The sequence below is a fragment of the Stegostoma tigrinum genome, chromosome 7, assembly GCF_030684315.1.
Source record: "Stegostoma tigrinum isolate sSteTig4 chromosome 7, sSteTig4.hap1, whole genome shotgun sequence".
Classification (NCBI taxonomy): Eukaryota; Metazoa; Chordata; class Chondrichthyes; order Orectolobiformes; family Stegostomatidae; genus Stegostoma; species Stegostoma tigrinum.
The window spans coordinates 102,940,596-102,960,595 of NC_081360.1; the positions used below are offsets into that span (position 1 = coordinate 102,940,596).

The 20,000-nt window shown below is 51.5% G+C and overlaps 1 protein-coding gene across 1 annotated transcript in view; it reads left to right on the top strand.

The window, feature by feature from the left end:
* The window catches only part of spega (striated muscle enriched protein kinase a), a 274,095-nt gene that overhangs the window by 252,823 nt on the left and 1,272 nt on the right, over positions 1 to 20,000 (top strand). Inside the window, exons 34-38 of the mRNA XM_059647655.1 lie at positions 295 to 462; positions 1,630 to 1,752; positions 4,074 to 4,241; positions 7,295 to 8,027; positions 10,855 to 11,094. Coding sequence (XP_059503638.1) covers positions 295 to 462; positions 1,630 to 1,752; positions 4,074 to 4,241; positions 7,295 to 8,027; positions 10,855 to 11,094 — 1,432 coding nt within the window. The remainder of the gene's footprint in view (positions 1 to 294; positions 463 to 1,629; positions 1,753 to 4,073; positions 4,242 to 7,294; positions 8,028 to 10,854; positions 11,095 to 20,000) is intronic.

Here is a 20,000-nt window from a genome sequence, read left to right on the forward strand (position 1 = left end):
ACAAGAACAAGAGGGGGTATGAGTTAGCAGTGAGTTGTGAGGGTGAAGTGAGAGAAAAAATAAAGCTCTCTCACTCAGTGAGTATTAGAGTGTGGAATGCACTGCCTGGCAATGTAGGGGAGGCAGGTTTAATTGAGGGATTCCAGAGGGGCATTGGGACAGAAATGGTAAATGGAGAAAAGACAGGAACTCGGCACTGGGTATTGGAACTGGTGACGGCCTGATGGGCTGAGTGGCCTCCAGCTGCGCCGCGGTAATTGTGGGATTACATTTTTCCTGGGTTTTCCCTTCCAGACCAGCACCCGCTCGTGCCGGATGACAGGATCATGATCGTGTCGTGTCCTGATGGCCGCCAGCTCGTGACCGTGGCGAAGATGTCGCGAGACGACACCGGCGTGTACGAGTGCTCAGCCACCAACCCCCTGGGGTCAGCCAGTAGTTCTTGCACCGTCTCCCTCGCTCGTAAGTCACCGCCGCTATTCCACCGATGGGAACGTTCCCCTGCCCCCACAGTCCTTGGGAAACCGGGCCTGTAAGGCAGGGATTCTCCAGCACAAACATTTTCCCTCACGTTGGCCTGTTATTTACCACAAAATCACGCAACTCCAGATAACATTCTGGGGGCCCAGGCTGGAATCCCGCCACGCCTGATGGTGGAACTTGAGTTCAGTAGAAATATTCTGGGATTAAAATATCCAATAAACTATCGATGACAAATCCAACTGGTTCACTAATGTCCTTTAGGGAAGGAAACTGCCATCCTTACCTGGTCTGGCCTACATGTGACTCCAGACCCACGGCAATGTGGTTGACTCCTAACTGCCCTCTGGGAAATTAGGGATGGACAATAAATGCTGGGCCTGGTCAGTGACGACCTCATTCCCTGAATGAATAAGGAAGAGACCCGCAGCAATACAGCTAATTCCTAACTGCCCTCTGGGTAATATATGCAGTTCTTAGCCAATAGTACCCACCTCCTGGAAACAAATTCTTAAAATTCCAGGGAAGCCTCGTTGTTCACATTAAACCTCCACAAGCAGCAAGTAATCTGTTTTTTTTTCCCAGTGATACGGGCTGAGGTGTGAAAGTCAACCAGGGTCTAGGCCCTGAACTTAGTCAAACTAGTGACCTGGGACCTATCGAGAGGGCGTTAACAAGGTGTGGAGCTGGATGAACACAGCAGGCCAAGCAGCATCAGAGGAGCAGGAGAGCTGACGTTTCGGGCCTAGACCCTTTTCTGATGCGGGATCTAGGCCCGAAACGTCAGCCTTCCTGCTCTTATGATGCTGCTTGGCCTGCTGTGCTCACCCAGCTCCACACCCTGTTATCTCAGATTCGCCAGTGTCTGCAGTTCCCGTTATCTCTCCTATGGAGAGGGACCTTGGTTTAACAACTCCCCTGACTCACTCCCTCAGTTTGCATGCTCCCCCCCACCCCCCAACTCCCCAGCCTGGACTCTGTGCATTGGCTCAGCACAGCACCCTGCCTCAGAGGCGAGAGCGTGAGAAGCCCCGGCAGAAGCAGACCCTCTCCCCACCACCCCCGCCCTCCCCAACCCACCTCCCCTCACTGTTTGTGACCCGAGCCGAGCCCCTGCGTGCATCACCCAGCTCTCCGTCTTCCCCACAGGGCTCCCCGGGAGGCCAGGACCCCCTGAAATCCCTCAAGTGTACAAGAACACAGCCCTCATCATTTGGAAACCAGCAGAAGCCCTCAGCCCTTGCACCTACACATTGGAGCAGAAACTTTCTGGTAAGGAGTCCATCCAGTTGGCACAAGGCCAGAGGGCTGGGGGGGGGGGGGGGGGGAGTGGGGGGGGGGGGGAGTTGGGTTTTGTGTCCTGTACCTACCCTCAGCATGAACCAGCCCGCTCACCCTTTAGTGAGTTTTGTCTTCAGGCCACAGGAAAAGGGACAGAGGGACCTCAACGCCCTTTCTCTCAAATGCCCATTTGCCCAGTTCCGTGTCTCACATTGTCTCTACCGCTGAGCCTGCCTGCTTCCATCGTCCTGACATCTCCCAGCTCCACCCGTGCCCGAGCTCACCCAGCCTGTGTTACCCCTCACCCGCTCCATCTCCCAGCTCCACCCGTCCCCGAGCTCACCCAGCCTGTGCTGCCCCTCACCCGCTCCATCTCCCAGCTCCACCCGTCCCCGAGCTCACCCAGCCTGTGCTGCCCTTCGCCCGCTCCATTTCCCAGCTCCACCCGTGCCCACATTCACCCAGCCTATGCTGCCCCTCACCCGCTCCATCTCCCAGCTCCACCCGTGCCTGAGTTCACCCAGCCTGTGCTACCCCTCACCCGCTCCATCTCCCAGCTCCACCCGTGCCTGAGTTCACCCAGCCTGTGCTGCCCCTCACCTGCAACATCAACACCAGGCTTTTCCTTCAGGATCCCGCTCCGTCTTGCTTGTTCTCACCCACAGTAAACATCCTCAGCCCTGCTCCAAACTCACACCAAGTCCCACTCACTTGTCCACTCCCAGTCCCTGAAAATCCTCATCCCCACAACACGTAGGAGCAGAATTAGACTGTTCGACCCATCGAGTCTGCTCTGCCATCCATTGAGATAATGTCTGATGTGACAATCCTGGGCTCCATTTCCCATCTGACTGCGATCACCATATGACACCCCTTACTGATAGGAAGACCATGTAGCCCCTTCGACCCACTGAGTCTGTTTTCCATCCCTCCATGTCTTAATAACTTAATAGAATTCTTTGAGGACGTGACAAAGTTGATTGTTGAGGGAAAGGCTGTAGATGTCATATACATGGACTTCAGTAAGGCGTTTGATAAGGTTCCCCATGGCAGGCTGATGGAGAAAGTGAAGTCACATGGGGTCCAGGGTGTACTAGCTAGATGGATAAAAAACTGGCTGGGCAACAGGAGACAGAGAGTAGTAGTAGAAGGGGGTTTCTCAAATTGGAGACCTGTGACCAGTGGTGTTCCACAGGGATCTGTGCTGGGACCACTATTGTTTGTGATATATGTAAATGATTTGGAAGAAGGTGTAGGTGGTCTGATCAGCAAGTTTGCTGATGACACTAAGATTCGTGGAGTAGCTGATAGTGAAGGGGACTGTCAGAGATTACAGCAGAATATAGTTAGACTGGAGCGTTGGGCAGAGAAATGGCAGATGGAGTTCAATCCGGGCAAATGCGAGGTGATGCCTTTTGGAAGATCAAATTCAAGGGCGAACTATACAGTAAATGGAAAAGTCCGAGGAAAAATTGATGAACAGAGAGATCTGGGTGTTCAGGTCCATTGTTCCCTGCAGGTGACAACGCAGGTCAATAGGGTGGTCAAGAAGGCATATGGCATGCTTTCCTTCATTGGGCGGGGTGTTGAGTACAAGAGTTGGCAGGTCATGTTGCAGTTGTATAGGACTTTGGTTCGGCCACATCTGGAGTACTGTGTGCAGTTCTGGTTCCCACATTACCAAAAGGATGTGGATGCTTTGGAGAGGGTGCAGAGGAGGTTCACCAGGATGCTGCCTTGTATGGAGGGTGCTAGCTATGAAGAGAGGTTGAGTAGATTAGGATTATTTTCATTAGAAAGATGGAGATTGAGGGGGGACCTGATTGAGGTCTAAAAAATCATGAGGGGTATAGACAGGGTGGATAGCAAAAAGCTTTTTCCCCAGAGTGGGGGACTCAATTACTAGGGGTCATGAGTTCAAAGTGAGAGGAGGAGATATGCGTGGAAAGCTCTTTACACAGAGGGTGGTGGGTGCCTGGAACGCGTTGCCAGCGGAGGCGGTAGACACAGACACGTTAGCCTCTTTTAAGATATATTTGGACAGGTACATGGTTGAGCAGGGAGCAAATGGACACAGACTGTTAGAAAATAGATGACAGGTTAGACAGAGGATCTTGATCGGCGCAGGCTTGGAGGGCCGAAGGGCCTGTTCCTGTGCTGTAGGTTTCTTTGTTCTTTGTTTGTTTCTTATGTCCTTACGTGGTTCAGTGTGAAGGATGATCGCCCCTCTGAAGTGCTCCGGGGATGATGTTAAAGGTGCTACGTAAATGCAAGTTGTATGTTTGATGAAAACAATTGATTTCTGGTGGCAGGAGAGGACAGCTGGAAGGTTCTCTCAGCTCAAATTACCGACTGTTTCTTCAACGCCACCGAGTTACCTAGCGGCACCCTCAGGTTCCGAGTGGCTTGTGTTAACAAGGCTGGCCAAGGCCCGTACAGTCAGACCTCAGACAGGGTTGTTATCGAGGAGGAGAGACCAGGTATGTAGGATCACGATGTGGAGCTCGCATGAAGGATACACGGGGACATGTCCATTGTTCTCAATGGCTGAGGTGGGACAGAGATATCCCTTTATTCACCTGCTGGGCTCGGACAGAGCGGGCCAGGATTGAGACTGGGCCAGTTTGGGTGAGATTGGTTTGAGGTGAAATAGGTTGGGTGGGATTGGGATAGAGCTGGATTTAGGATTGGACTGTGTTGGGATTGATCTGAATTGGGTTGGGATTGCATTGAATTGGGTATGGATTGGGTTGGATTGAGATTGATACTGGGTTTGGGTTGGAATTAGATCGGACTGGACTGGATGGGGTTGAGGCTGGGTTTGGATTGAATTGGCAATGAGTTGGGATTGAGTTAGGTTGGGATTGGATCAGTTTGGGATTGGGTTGGTTTAGGATTGGGATTTGACTGGATTGGAATTTGAATGGGATTGAGGTTGAGATTAAATTGGGATTATATTGGGTTGTGTTCGGGTGGCTTGGATTGGAAATGAGCTGGGATTGTGTTAGTTTGCAATTTGGAATAAATTGGGTTGGGATTGAGATTAGGATTGGATTGGGATGTGTTTGAGTTTGGGATTAGGATTGGGATTGAGATTGGATCAAACTGGGATTCGACTGGGTTGGATGGGGCTGTGTTCTATGGAGCTGGGTTGGATGGGGGTGGGTGAATGAGGGTGGATGGGGATGGGATGGGGGTGCATAGTGTGGTGGTGGGATTGGATAGGGTTGATGGGGTGGATAGGGGTGGGGTTGGATTGGTGTGGAGGTGGATGGGAGTGTGGGTGTGGGGTGGATAAGGTTTGGGTGGATGAGGATGGGTTGGCGGTGATTGAGTGGGGGTGGGTTGGATTGCATTGGTGATGATAAATGTTCTGTCAGCTGGTGAGCGCACGCCACTTAATCTGAAATAACAGCAATGATGCTAAAATATTGAAATCTCCCCTTTTTCTCAATGGCCCTGAATAACATTGATTCTAAAATCGTCCTCCTTGTTTTCAACTCCCTCCACGTCTTCCGCTTCCCTATCTCTGTAAACTCCTCCAGCCCCACAACCTTCGAGATCTCTCTCCAACCCTTTAACTTCAGCCTCTGGTATGTCCCTGATTTTAATCTTGTATTATTAGCAACGGTGCCTTCAGCTTCCAGGATCACAAAACTCTGGAATTGCCTCCCTAAATGTCTTAGCCTCTCTCTCGTTCTCCTCTTGATATTCCTTAAGACTTTTTTTATTAATGCTGGACTGTTAAACAGAGTGATGCGTGACACTCAGAAATCCTTACCCCATACTATAGGCATCAACAGCATAAAACAGTGTGTGTGTGTATGTGAGTGTGCGTGTGCACATGTGTGTGTGTGTGTGTGTGAGTGTGCGTGTGCACGTGTGTGTGTGCGTGCGTGCGCGTGTGTGTGAGTGTGTGTGTGCATGTGCACGTGTGTGTGTGTACATGTGTATATGTGCGTGTGTGTGTGCGTGCATGCATGCGTGTGTGTGTGAGAGTGTGCATGTGCACGTGTGTGTGTGCGTGTGTGTGTGTACGTGTGCGTGTTTGTGTGCGCGTGCATGCGTGTGTGTGTCTGTCTGTCTGACTGTGTGTGCGTGTGCGTGTGTGTAGGTGTTTGTGTGTGAGTGTGTGTGTGTGTGAGAGAGAGTGTGTGTGTGTGAATGTGCGTGTGCGCATGTGTGAGTGTGTGTGTAAGTGAGTGTGCGTGTGCATGTGTGTGTGTGTGTGTACGTGTGTGTGTGTGTGTGTGTGTGATCGTCCCTCTTGGCCCAGCCACATGGTCTTTGGTTAGCATTCTTCTCCCTTTGTAGCTCTATTCTCTGCCTCCACAGTTTTGAGCTCAGTGCATTAGCACACCTCACAACTCATTACACTTTCACACAATCATAAACACACACCTCGTTAACGAAATAACAAAGAGATCTTCCAACCTAATAAACACAGAAAATATGACAAACCTGTGAACTCAGGGACCAGGCTGAATATCTCCTTATTTGCTCAGACTCTCCTCATAATTTGCAACTTCTCTTCAGATCTGCCTTGCGTAAGTTTGATTTGAGTCATTGCGTGAATGCTGCTGTAGCAAAGAGATTAGAATCTAGGCATCAGTGATAATGGGAACTGCAGATGCTGGAGAATCCAAGATAATGATGAAGGGTCTAGGCCTGAAACGTCAGCTTTGTGCTCCTGAGATGCTGCTGGGCCTGCTATGTTCATCCAGCCTCACATTTCAGAATCTAAGCATCACCTGGTTTTCCCTGAAGAAGAGTCTTACCCAGAACGTTGACAGTTCCCTTCTTCCAGAAGCTGCCTGGTCCTGCTGTTTCCTTCCAGCCTCCTGCTTCTTACCCTTGGGTTCCAGCATCTGCAGTTCTTTTGTCTCTGAGCTGGTTTTCAACTTGCTAGCCCAAGGGCACTGAGGCCAACAGTTGTATTTGGCTGTAGCCGCCCCCCACCCCCAGCCCGCCATTGGCTGGGCCCAGTCCTGACTGAACTTTCTAGCCAACAGTTCTCTGGCCTTACAGACAACCAGTTTGTGGGTTCAAGCCCCGTCCTGGACACCTGAGTGTGTGTCTAACGTCGCAGGTGAGGTCTTGCTGTGCCGAGAGAGTGCTACAAGGTCTAAGGTACTGTCTGTCTGACGAGACTGTCAGGCTGAGGTCCTGATCCCCAGGGAGATGCCTGTTTGAAGGAAGTGGGCCAGTATTCAATCCCCACAGTTCACTAATACCAGTCACTATCCCACAGCGAGCAGTGCTGGCTATCAATTAGCTGCTGTCATTCTGAATTGATAAAAGTGACAATGTTTCAGGGAGTTTAAAGTGCCTTGGAAATATTCAGTCTTTCAGAATCTGAGTTAGCCAAAACCTGCCAGTGTAAATAGTGCCCAGACGATATGCCCTTCAATTTGTAGAGTTCTGTCGTTGATACCTGTTTTGTGTGGTTTTTTTAACCCCCCCAATGCCTATGCATGGGGAATTACTCAAATATTGACAATATCTGTTTAACTCAGAGTCTTTTGTCTTTTAGTTACAGAGCAACACTCTCCACCTGCTCCCACCATCTCCTCAGTGCCAGTCTATCCCACAAAAGTGACACCAGCCCATGACCCAGGACCCCCAACCATGACCTCCCCATTGACTGTGACCCCAACCTCCTCAAAGTTCACCCCTGCCCCAAAGACAGTGACCTCTGCCCGAACTGCGACCTCTGCCCCAACACCGAGCCCTACCTCAATAGTGACCCCTGCCCCTACAGTGACCCTAGCCCCAAAGACAGTGACCTCTGCTGTAACTGTGACCCCTGCCCCAACACCGAGCCCTACCTCAATAGTGACCCCTGCCCCTACAGTGACCCTAGCCCCAAAGACAGTGACCTCTGCTGTAACTGTGACCCCTGCCCCAACATCTACCCCTACCTCAACGGTGACCCCTGCCCCTACAGTGACCCCAGTCCCAAAGACAGTGAACCCTGCCCCTAAGACTGTGACCCCTGCACCTATGGTGACCCCTACGCCAACAAAGTTCAAGTCTGTGACCAGCTCCCCCGTAACTCCATCAGTCTCTCTGTTGGCAGCTGCCACTCAACCCGTCTCTCCAGCTCGTGATGTTGCCCCTGCCCCGAGCATCTCTCCGGTGGGATCGGACTCTTCATTGACTCCTACCAGGCTGTCCCCCAACTCCAGGCTGGCCGATGGTTCCACCATGGGACTGAGGCAGGGTGTCCCCCAGAAACCCTACACGTTCATGGAAGAGAAGGCCAGGTAAGGCTCCTGAAGGGGGCGCTGACACCACCACCACAAGAGCAACAACAACATAACGCATTGGTGTAGCACCTTGGCATCTGGTCATCCTCGTGCTTAGCAGCTGCACTTTCTGATGCTCGAGCCAGCAAAGGGAGTAGGGGGGGAGGTTTGCTCAAAGGGGAACCTCTGAAGGAGACTGTGGAAGGGTGTGGGGGTTGGTGGGGAAGAGAAGGGGAGGCATTTAGTGACACTCCAGAGTTCAAGCCCCAGGGCAGCTGAATACTGGACCACCGACTGCCACGTGGGAGGGGGACAGAGAGGTCAGACAGGCAGAGGATGGAGACAGGGTGGATGCGGCAGACTTAACAAATGCTTGAGGCCAATCTTTCTCGGGGCTGTGTGCGGCTGAGGGAGCCTCAGTTTGAAATATCACCTAAAGACGCACTCTGTGAGGTAGTGCTCCCCTTTCACAGCTTCTCAATAACCCTTCCATTTCCTCACAAGTTCAGGGCATATTCAACTACATGAGGCTGAGAGGTTCTATAATTGGGAGGTGCTGGGGTAATGGTGATGTTTCTGGCGCAGTAACGTAGAGACCCAAGTTAATGTCCTGAGGATCAGGGTTCAAATCCCAATTTGGCACCTGGTGAAATTTCAGTTTTAATAAAGTCTAATGGAAACCACGTGACCGATGCTGGAAAAGCCAAATCCAAGTGGGTCATTAATGTTCTTCAGGGAGTGGGAAGACATCTACTGTCATTGCTTGGTATGGCCTACACGTGACTCCAGGCACACAGCAATATGATTTTTACATGCTGGTCGACTCAGCTGTGGGGCAGGGGGTGAAACAAGGCTATTTTCCAATCTTGTCCAACCCCAACTCTTCCATTCACACTCCTTCAGCCCCTGATGCCCCTTTGGGGTTCACTCCAGCAATTAATTTCCGAGAATTAGCTGGGTTCCCCGCAGCCCAATGGTATCAATGTGGACTTCACAAGCTTCAAAATCTCCCCTTCCCTGATCGCATCCCAAAATCAGCCCAGCTCGTACCCGCCTCCCTAACCTGTTCTTCCTCTGTCCTATCCCCTCCTCCCACCTCAAGCCGCACCTCCAATTCTTACCTACTAACCTCATCCCACCCCCTTGACCTGTCCGTCCTCCCCGGACTGACCTATCCCCTCCCCACCTCCTCACCTATACTCTCCTCTCCACCTATACTCTCCTCTATCCATCTTCGGTCCGCCTCCCCCTCTCTCCCTATTTATTCCAGTTCCCTCTCCCCATCCCCCTCTCTGATGAAGGGTCTAGGCCCGAAACGTTAGCTTTTGTGCCCCTGAGATGCTGCTTGGCCTGCTGTGTTCATCCAGCCTCACATCTTATTATCTTGGAATCTCCAGCATCTGCAGTTCCCATTATCAGTGATGGACAAAGTGGCTGGTTTTCTCTTACCTCAGAAGCAAATGCGAGACTGGGGTTAGGGAGGATGAAAACCATCATGGGTTATATTTGGCGATGATCTCACACAGGAGCAGAATCTCGACCAGACCATCCCTCCCCACCATGGGCCACTTTAATAGAACACTGCCCTCAACATTCTGTGAGTAATTACACACCCTGATGGGCCGAATGCTAACCCCATCGACAAGAAGACCGTCGGGCCTGAATGGCCTCTTGGAGGTACAGGAAATGGTGACTGCGGTGCAAACACTGGATTAGCCATCCTGAGGTCCCAGCTAACACTGTGGGGACGTGGATTCAAATCCCATCGTGACCGATTGTGAGATTTAAACTCGGTTACAACGGAAATTTGGAATTGAGAGCGAGCCTCAATAAGGGCGGCTTTTTCAAACACATGAAGTAGGCCATTCGTGGTCCTCAGCCTGACCCACTTTTCACTTAAATAATGGCTGACCTTTTTGTGTCTCCATATTCCTGTCTACAAACCGATAACCCTCAATTCCCCTCCTGAACAAGAATCAGCCCACATCTGTATTAGTGATATTTAATGCGGCTGTCGGCAGAGGTTTCCAAACTCACACAGGCCTCTGAGAGAGAAAAGGAACATTTCATATCCAAATCCTAAAACTGGCAATCCAGAATTTTAAACATTCACCACCGCCCCCCCAACCCCCCAATCCCCCCGCCGGTTCTTGGCTCATTGACAAGAGGAAACGTTTTCAAAAATTAATTGATAGGATGTGGGCATCATTCGCCAGGCAGCATTTATCTCCCATCCCAGAAGGCAGTTAAGAGTCAGCCACATTGCTGTGGGTCTGGAGTCACATGTAGGCCAGACCAGGTAAGGATGGCAGTTTCCTCCGCTAAAGGACATTGGTGAACCGGGGGGCTTTTCCTGACAATGGATTCACGGTCATCATTAATTCCAGATTTTTATTGAATTCACATTACACCATCTGCTGTGGCAGGATTTGGACCTGGATCCCAGAACATTATCTGGGTCTCTGGATAACAGTCCAGCGATAGTACCAAAAAGCCATCGCCTTCCCTTAAAGAAGTGTAAGGGATCCATGAAAAAGAACAGGAAAGCGTACAAAAGAAAGGAGGTTATTGCAAATTGTGAATGCACTGGTGTATTTAGTCTAATTCTGAGCACCATATGAGATAGAGACTTTGATTGGGAGGAGGTTGAGCAGAAATCTCTTTAAAATACCTGATCTGAGCTCGCCAACAACAGGAAGGATCTCCCTGCCTGATTTGTCCTTTCAGTGTGAGCAGTGTTGGTACATGGTGTGTGAGAGCCCAGCCAAAGCGCCACGGCTGTGTCTCTGAGTCTGGGGGAAGGGGGTTGTTGTGTAAAGGCTGATGCATTCTCGTTCCTCTCCAGGGGACGCTTTGGCGTGGTCCGAGAGTGTAAGGAAAATGCCACCGGGAAAATTTTCATGGCCAAGATTATTCACTACGAGGGAGAGAACAAGCAGACGGTGCTCCAGGAGTATGAGGTCCTGAAGGCTCTGCATCATGAGAAGATCATGTCTCTCCATGAAGCCTACGTCACGCCTCGATACCTGGTGCTGATCTCAGAAAACTGTCTGGGCAAGGAAATACTCTACAGCTTGATTGACAGGTACAGAACCCATGTGGGTCAGGAGAACCAGTGTATAAACTTACACACTCTTTGGGATGCTCTGTGTGAATCACAATGTGATCTGGAGGAAAAACATTTCATCTTCAAACAAGGCAGCCCACAACCGTCTGGGCTCATGGTTGAGTTCCACACTTTCTGATTGTGCACCCAGTCCCATTCTTTCTTTTCCTTTTAGCTGTGCTTGGGAGCTCCTCTGTCACCATGTCGTTTTTCCAATCCCCCGCAAAACCCCATCCAACTGGGACTCTCTGTCCTTCTCAGTCCCTCAGGTGGACACACCATTGCTCTGCCATTTCTCACATTTCACTCACTTTATCTGAACTATCAACATCTTTTCGCCACCAGCAACCAAACCCTCCCAAACTATAGCATGAACGCTGCCCCCTCCATACATCACATCAGATTGACTGAAAATTCGTCAGGACTTGAAAAGTTACGTTGCTCCCTGAACACGGACGCTGCCACAGCCAGGATGATATCGCCCAACTGTTGTTCTCAGCATTCTGCGATCGCATTGTAAAGACAGTCACACTTCCAAGCGACAACCCGCCAAATACGAACACAGCCCCGCCGGGACACAGTGTAAATACTGACAGAGGCCCGCCCAGGGACACAGTGTAAATACTGACAGAGCCCCGCCAGGGACACAGTGTAAATACTGACACAGTCCCCCCCCCCCCCAGGGACACAGTGTAAATACTGACACAGTCCCCCCCCCAGGGACACAGTGTAAATACTGACACAGTCCCCCCAGGGACACAGTGTAAATACTGACACAGTCCCCCCCCCCCAGGGACACAGTGTAAATACTGACACAGCGTCCCCCAGGGACACAGTGTAAATACTGACACAGTCCCCCCCCCCAGGACACAGTGTAAATACTGACACAGTGCCCCCCACCGGGACACAGTGTAAAAACTGACACAGTCCGCCCCAGGGACACAGTGTAAATACTGACACAGTCCCCCCCCCAGGGACAAAGTGTAAATACTGACACAGCCCCCCCAGGGACACAGTGTAAATACTGACACAGCCCCCCCCAGGGACACAGTGTAAATACTGACACAGTCCCCCACAGGGACACAGTGTAAATACTGACTCAGTTCCCTCCCCCAGGACACAGTGTAAATACTGACACAGTCCCCCCAGGGACACAGTGCAAATACTGACACAGCGCCCCCCCCAGGACACAGTGTAAATACTGACACAGTCCCCCCAAGGACACAGTGTAAATACTGACACAGCCCCCCCCCCAGGGACACAGTGTAAATACTTACACAGTCTCCCCCCAAACCCAGGGACACAGTGTAAATACTGACACAGTCCCCCACCCAGGGACACAGTGTAAATACAGACACAGTCCCCCCCCCAGGGACACAGCGTAAATACTGACACAGTCCCCCCCCCCGGGACACAGTGTAAATACTGACACAGTCCCCCCCCCCCAGGGACACAGTGTAAATACTGACCCAGCACCCCCCCGGGACACAGTGTAAATACAGACACAGTCCCCCCCCAGGGACACAGTGTAAATACTGACACAGTCCCCCCCCCCCCAGGGACACAGTGTAAATACTGACACAGTCCCCCCCACCAGGACCACAGTGTAAATACTGACACAGTCAACCCCACCAGGGACACAGTGTAAATACTGACACAGCCCCCCCCCAGGGACACAGTGTAAATACTGACACAGTCCCCCCCCCCCAGGGACACAGTGTAAATACTGACACAGTTCCCCCCCCCAGGAACACAATGTAAATACTGACACAGTCCCCCCCAGGGAGTCAGTGTAAATACTGACACAGTCGTCCCCCCCAGGGACACAGTGTAAATACTGACACAGCCCCCCCAGGACACAGTGTAAATACTGACAGAGCTCCCCCAGGACACAGTGTAAATACTGACACAGCCCCCGCCCCCCCCAGGGACACAGTGTAAATACTGACACAGTCCCCCCCCAAGGGACACAGTGTAAATACTGACACAGCGCCCCCCCCCCAGGGACACAGTGTAAATACTGACACAGTCCCCCAGTGACACAGTGTAAATACTGACACAGCCCCCCCCGCCCAGGGACACAGTGTAAATACTGACACAGCCCTCCCCCGCCAGGGACACAGTGTAAATACTGACACAGACCCCCCCCAGGGACACAGTGTAAATACTGACACAGTCCCCCCCCTCCAGGGACACAGTGTAAATACTGACACAGTCCCCCCCCCCCAGGGACACAGTGTAAATACTGACACAGTCCCCCCAGGGACACAGTGTAAATACTGACACAGTCCCCCCGCCAGGGACACAGTGTAAATACTGACACAGTCGCCCCCCTCAGGGACACAGTGTAAATACTGACACAGACCCCCCCCAGGAACACAGTGTAAATACTGACACAGTCCCCCCCCCAGAGACACAGTGTAAATACTGACACAGCCCCCCCCCAGGGACACAGTGTAAGTACTGACACAGTCCCCCGCCCCAGGGACACAGTGTAAATACTGACACAGTCCCCCTGAGGGACACAGTGTAAATACTGACACAGTCCCCCCTCCCAGGGACACAGTGTAAATACTGACCCAGCACCCCCCCGGGACACAGTGTAAATACAGACACAGTCCCCCCCCAGGGACACAGTGTAAATACAGACACAGTCCCCCCCCAGGGACACAGTGTAAATACTGACACAGTCCCCCCCCCCCAGGGACACAGTGTAAATCCTGACACAGCCCCCCCCAGGGACACAGTGTAAATACTGACACAGTCCCCCCCCCCCCCCCAGGGACACAGTGTAAATACTGACACAGTTCCCCCCCCCCCAGGGACACAATGTAAATACTGACACAGGCCCCCCCCCAGGGACACAGTGTAAATACTGACACAGCGCCCCCCAGGGACACAGTGTAAATACTGACACAGTCCCCCCCCCCCCCCCCCAGGGACACAGTGTAAATACTGACACAGTCCCCCCAAGGGACACAGTGTAAATACTGACACAGTCCCCCCCCCAGGGACACAGTGTAAATACTGACACAGCCCCCCCCGCCCAGGGACACAGTGTAAATACTGACACAGTCCCCCCAGGGACACAGTGTAAATACTGACACAGTCCCCCCCCCCCCCCCAGGGACACAGTGTAAATACTGTCACAGTCCCCCCCAGGGAGTCAGTGTAAACACTGACACAGTCGTCCCCCCCAGGGACACAGTATAAATACTGACACAGCCCCCCCATGACACAGTGTAAATACTGACAGAGCTCCCCCAGGACACAGTGTAAATACTGACACAGCCCCCCCCCCCACCCAGGGACACAGTGTAAATACTGACACAGTCCCCCCCCAAGGGACACAGTGTAAATACTGACACAGCCCCCCCCCCCCCCCCCCCCCGGGACACAGTGTAAATACTGACACAGTCCCCCAGTGACACAGTGTAAATACTGACACAGCCCTCCCCCCCCAGGGACACAGTGTAAATACTGACACAGACCCCCCCAGGGACACAGTGTAAATACTGACACAGTTCCCCCCCCCCAGGGACACAGTGTAAATGCTGACACAGTCCCCCAGGGACACAGTGTGAATACTGACACAGTCCCCCCCCCCCAGGGACACAGTGTAAATACTGACACAGTCCCCCCAGGGACACAGTGTAAATACTGACACAGCCCCCCCCCAGGGACACAGTGTAAATACTGACACAGTCCCCCCCCCCAGGGACACAGTGTAAATACTGACACAGTCGCCCCCCCAGGGACACAGTGTAAATACTGACACAGCCCCCCCCCAGGAACACAGTGTAAATACTGACACAGTCCCCCCCCCCCAGAGACACAGTGTAAATACTGACACAGCCCCCCCCCAGGGACACAGTGTAAGTACTGACACAGTCCCCCCCCCCCCCGGGACACAGTGTAAATACTGACACAGTCCCCCCCCCCAGGGACACAGTGTAAATACTGACACAGCCCCCACGCCCCCCCCCAGGGACACAGTGTAAATACTGACACAGTCCCCCCCCAGGGACACAGTGTAAATACTGACACAGTCCCCCCCCCCAGGGACACAGTGTAAATACTGGCACAGTCGCCCCCCAGGGACACAGTGTAAATACTGACACAGTCCCCCCCAGGACACAGTGTAAATACAGACACAGTCCCCCCCCCCAGGGACACAGTGTAAATACAGACACAGTCCCCCCCCAGGGACACAGTGTAAATACTGACACAGTCCCCCCCCCGAGGGACGCAGTGTAAATACTGACACAGCCCCCCCAGGGACACAGTGTAAATACTGACACAGTTCCCCCCCCCCCCCCAGGGACACAGTGTAAATACTGACACAGTCCCCCCCCCAGGGACACAGTGTAAATACTGACACAGTCCCCCCCCCCAGGGACACAGTGTAAATACTGACACAGCGTCCCCCAGGGACACAGTGTAAATACTGACACAGTCCCCCCCCCAGGACACAGTGTAAATACTGACACAGTCCCGCCCCCCCAGGGACACATTGTAAATACTGACACAGTCCCCCCCCCCAGGGACACTGTGTAAATACTGACACAGCCCCCCCCCAGGGACACAGTGTAAATACTGACACAGTTCCCCCCCCCCAGGGGCACAGTGTAAATACTGACACAGCCCCCCCCAGGGACACAGTGTAAATACTGACACAGCCCCCCCCCCCCAGGGACACAGTGTAAATACTGACACAGCCCCCCCCAGGGACACAGTGTAAATACTGACACAGCCCCCCCCCAGGGACACAGTGTAAATACTGACACAGTCCCCCCCAGGGACACAGTGTAAATACTGACACAGTCCCCCCCCCCCAGGGACACAGTGTAAATACTGACACAGTCCCCCCCCAGGGACACAGTGTAAATACTGATATTTGTCCTGTAGATCCACTGTTGAATCTTCTACATTCCCCATCCCTCAGCGAAGAGGAAGTCCCCATCTTTTCCTGGTCTGGCCTTCAAGTGCATCCAGACCTGCAGCAATTTGGTCCAGACTTAACTGCTCCCTGAGGTGAATTACCAATCCAGTGTCGTTTCAGAACACCTCCAGTCCGGAAACAGGCCATTCGGCCCAACTGTTCCTCTGAACAGCCTCCCACCCAGACTCATCTCCCTACCTCCACATTTCTCATGTGTATCCCAACTCTCCCTGAAAACTGTGGGCAATTTCGAGTCTCCAATGTACCTTCACCTGCATACCTTTGGACTCTGGAGCACCCAGAGGGAACCCACACTGACACCGAGAGAATCTGCAAACTCCATCCGCAACAGTTGCCCACGGCTGTAATTGATCCCGTGCCACTGGAGCAGTGAGAGTGCAGTGCTAACTACTGAGACACTGTGTCAGCTCACAGTATGCACTGCATTAATCCTGGTCCAGCCAACAACATCCACTCCCACAGAGAGATGGAAACGTCAACTACATTCCAATTGAGCATTCGAACAGTTTGATTATCTGTTTGTACAATCTGTGTGATTTTTTGTTTGCATCAATGCAGACTTGATGGGCTGAAGGGCATTTTCTGTCCCGTTTGATTCTATGTATGGAAGGTGTGATGAGCTAATGAGTGGTTGTCAGATCTTCAGGGCCAGCATAATCTAGACAAATCAGAATATATAGTCCACAAGCAGGGAATTAAAGAGCAAGAAGTACCATGAAATGACCTTAGCAAGTACATTCTATGAGAATCCCAAGGCATTGCATCGATACATTATAAACAAGAGGATAACCAGGGAGAAGGTAGGACCACTGAAGGATAAAGGAGGGAACTTGTGCTTCAGGGCAGGGGCTATGAGCAAGATCCTAAATGAGGTCTTTGCACCAGTATTCACCCAGGCGAAGGGTATGGAGGAATAGTTTGGAGCATGCTAACATACTAGGGCATTTTGAGATCAAGAAAGGAGTGGTGTTAGGTCTTTTGAAGACCATTAAGGTAGCTCAGTCCTGAGAGCCCCATGGTACCTACTCCAGGTTACTGAGCGAGACAAGAGAGAAGATTTCAGGGGCCTTGACAAAGATCCTTTTATCCTCACGCGCCACTGGACAGGTCCTGGAGAGGTCGTGGAGGACTGGTGAGTAGCTAATGTTGTTCCTCTATTCAAGAAGTAAACAGAAATAGTCCAGGAAACTGTAGACCAGTGAACCTCACATCGGTGGTTGGGAAGCTATTGGAGAGAATTCTTAAGGATAGGATTTACAAACATTTGGAAAAGCATGGCCTAGTTAAGGACAGTCAGCATGGCTTTGTGTGGGGCAGGTCATGTCTTACGAACTTGATTGTACTTTTCGATAAGGTGACGAAGGTGATCACTGAGGGTACAGTAATGGATGTTGTTGACATGGATTTTAAGGCTTTTGACAAGGTCACTTACGGTAGGCTCATCCAGAAGATTAAGAGGCATGGGATCCATGTTGGCTTGGCCACGTAGATACAGAATTGGCCTGCCCATAGAAGACTGAGGGTATTGGTGGAAGGATGCTTTTCAGGCTGGAGGTCCATGACTGACTGTGTTCCACAGGGATCCATGCTGGGACCTCTGTGATTGTGATAATAAATAAATGACCTAGATAAAAATGTTGATGGGTGTTAGTAAGTTTGCAGATGATACAAAGGCCGGTGGAGTTGTGGATACTGTAGAAAGTTGTCAAAGGATACAGCGGGATTTAAATCAGACGCAGATATGGGAGGAGAATTGGCAGATGGAGTTTAATCCAGGTAAGTGTGAGGTGCTGCACTTTGGGAGATCAAATGTTAAGGAAAAATATACAGTTAATAGCATTGATTGTACAGAAGGATCTTGGGGTTCAAGTTCATAGCTCCCTGAAAGTGGCCATGTGAGTAAATAGGGTGGTAAGGAAGGCATATGGCATGCTTCTCTTTGTTGTTTGGGGAATTCAGTACAAGAGTCAGGATGTCATGTTGCAGCTTTATAAGACCTTGGTAGGGCACACTTAGAGTATTGTGGTCAGTTCTGGTCACTACATTATAGGAAGGATGTGGGGGTTTGGAGAGGACCCAGAATACCAGGATACTGCCTGGATTAGACAGAATGAGCTATAAGAAGTGGCTAGAAAAACTCAGGTTGTTTGACGTTGCATGTTGGAGGCTGAGGGGACAGGTGATAGAAGTCCACGTATTTATGAGATGCACAGATAGGTCTGACAGTCAGAATCTGTTTCCCAGAGATGAAATGCCGGATACTAGGGGACATGCATTTAAGGTGAGAGGGGGAAAGTTCAAAGGAGATGTGAGGGGCAGGGTTTTTTTTAACACAGAGAGTGGTAGGAGTGTGGAACGCACTGCTAGAGGTGGTAATGGAGGCAGATATGATCAGGCTGTTTAAGAGACTTTTAGAGAAGCACATGAATAAACTAGGAATGGAGGGATTTGGACCAAGGGCAGACAGAAGGGATTAGTTTCATTTGGCATCATGTTTGACACAACATTGGGGTCCATTCCTGTGCTGTACTGTTCTCTGTTCTATACATTTGGCCCTGTACCAAGCCAGCCCCCAGGGGCTGTGATCCATTTTTGGAATATCCAAGGAAAAGTGATTCTTAGGGAAACCTGTGGGGAGGCTCGTGCTCACCTCTGACACCCAGGATGTCGGGAGGGTGTCCGCAAAGTTTTGAGTGGGTGCGGAGGTGACTGGCCAGAATGTTCCTTCGGATGATGGGAACCGGGAGAAAGTGGGGTTGTTCTCACTCGGGGCAGGGAAGGCAAAGGGCAGATGTCATCGAGGTGTTGAAACTCATGAGGGAGTTTGACAGCGTGAACACGGAGGCTCCAGACAGGTCAGTCAACAGACGGACACAGACTGAACAAAACCAGCCAAACGAGCAGAAGGTGGGGTGGGGCAGAGGACTCAGTGTCTCCGTCAGTGAGTTGTTGGTGAGCTGGGAAGTGCTGACTGAGAGGAACTATCCAAATGCACCTGGATAACCAGCTGAGGAGGAAACAAGATAACCGTGTTTCTGTAGACTTTTAGTGAGCACATTATTTCAGACGCTCCATAAATGCACTTCCCATGGCTTACTAGCCCCCCCCCCAATATTTATACAACCGATTCACAGAATCGCAGCGTTGCTACAATGCAGGAGGGGGCCACTCGGCCCCACATGCCTGTGCTGGTTTTATTACCCAGTGCCAATGTCCTGCCTTTTCTCCATCTCCTTGCTCACCATTTTGATCCAATTAACCATCCAGTGGCCCCATTAAACACCTCTCCCACATTTCCAGGCCATGCATCCCGCACCCTGACTACTCACTGAGTGGGAGATGTTTTTCCTCACATCACCCTGGCTGGCTTTGCACATCCCTGTTAAATGTACGCCTCTCATAATCTTTTTTTCTTTCATGAATGGGAACAGCATCACCCCGTCCACTCACTCCAACCCCCTCATGATGCTGTAAACATCAGTTCAATACCCATCTCAATCTTCCTCTCTCCCAGGAGAACTGTCCCAACTGTCTTCAATTTCAGCTCATCACTGACGGTTCTCACCCCTGGAGCCATCCTTGTAAATCGCTCCTGCACTCTCTCCAATACACACACATCCCTGCTATAATGTGGTGCCCACAACCATGCAAGATGCTCCAGCTGAGGTCGCACAAGTATCTTGCACATTCAAGCCCAATGAACTCTTCATTAGTATATCGCCTGTTCCCTCAATCCATTTGGCTTCAGGCATTGCTTTGGACCGTTTTCGATGACAACACGCAGGGGCTGTGAGGATGGAATGAAGAGGCACCAATCTCCTCCTGAGGTAGTTTATTTACATCCACTCCCTTGGTGTGGGCATCAGCGTCTGGGCCAGCTTTTGCTGCCCGTGCCTAATTACCCTGCATTGTGTTGGGGAAT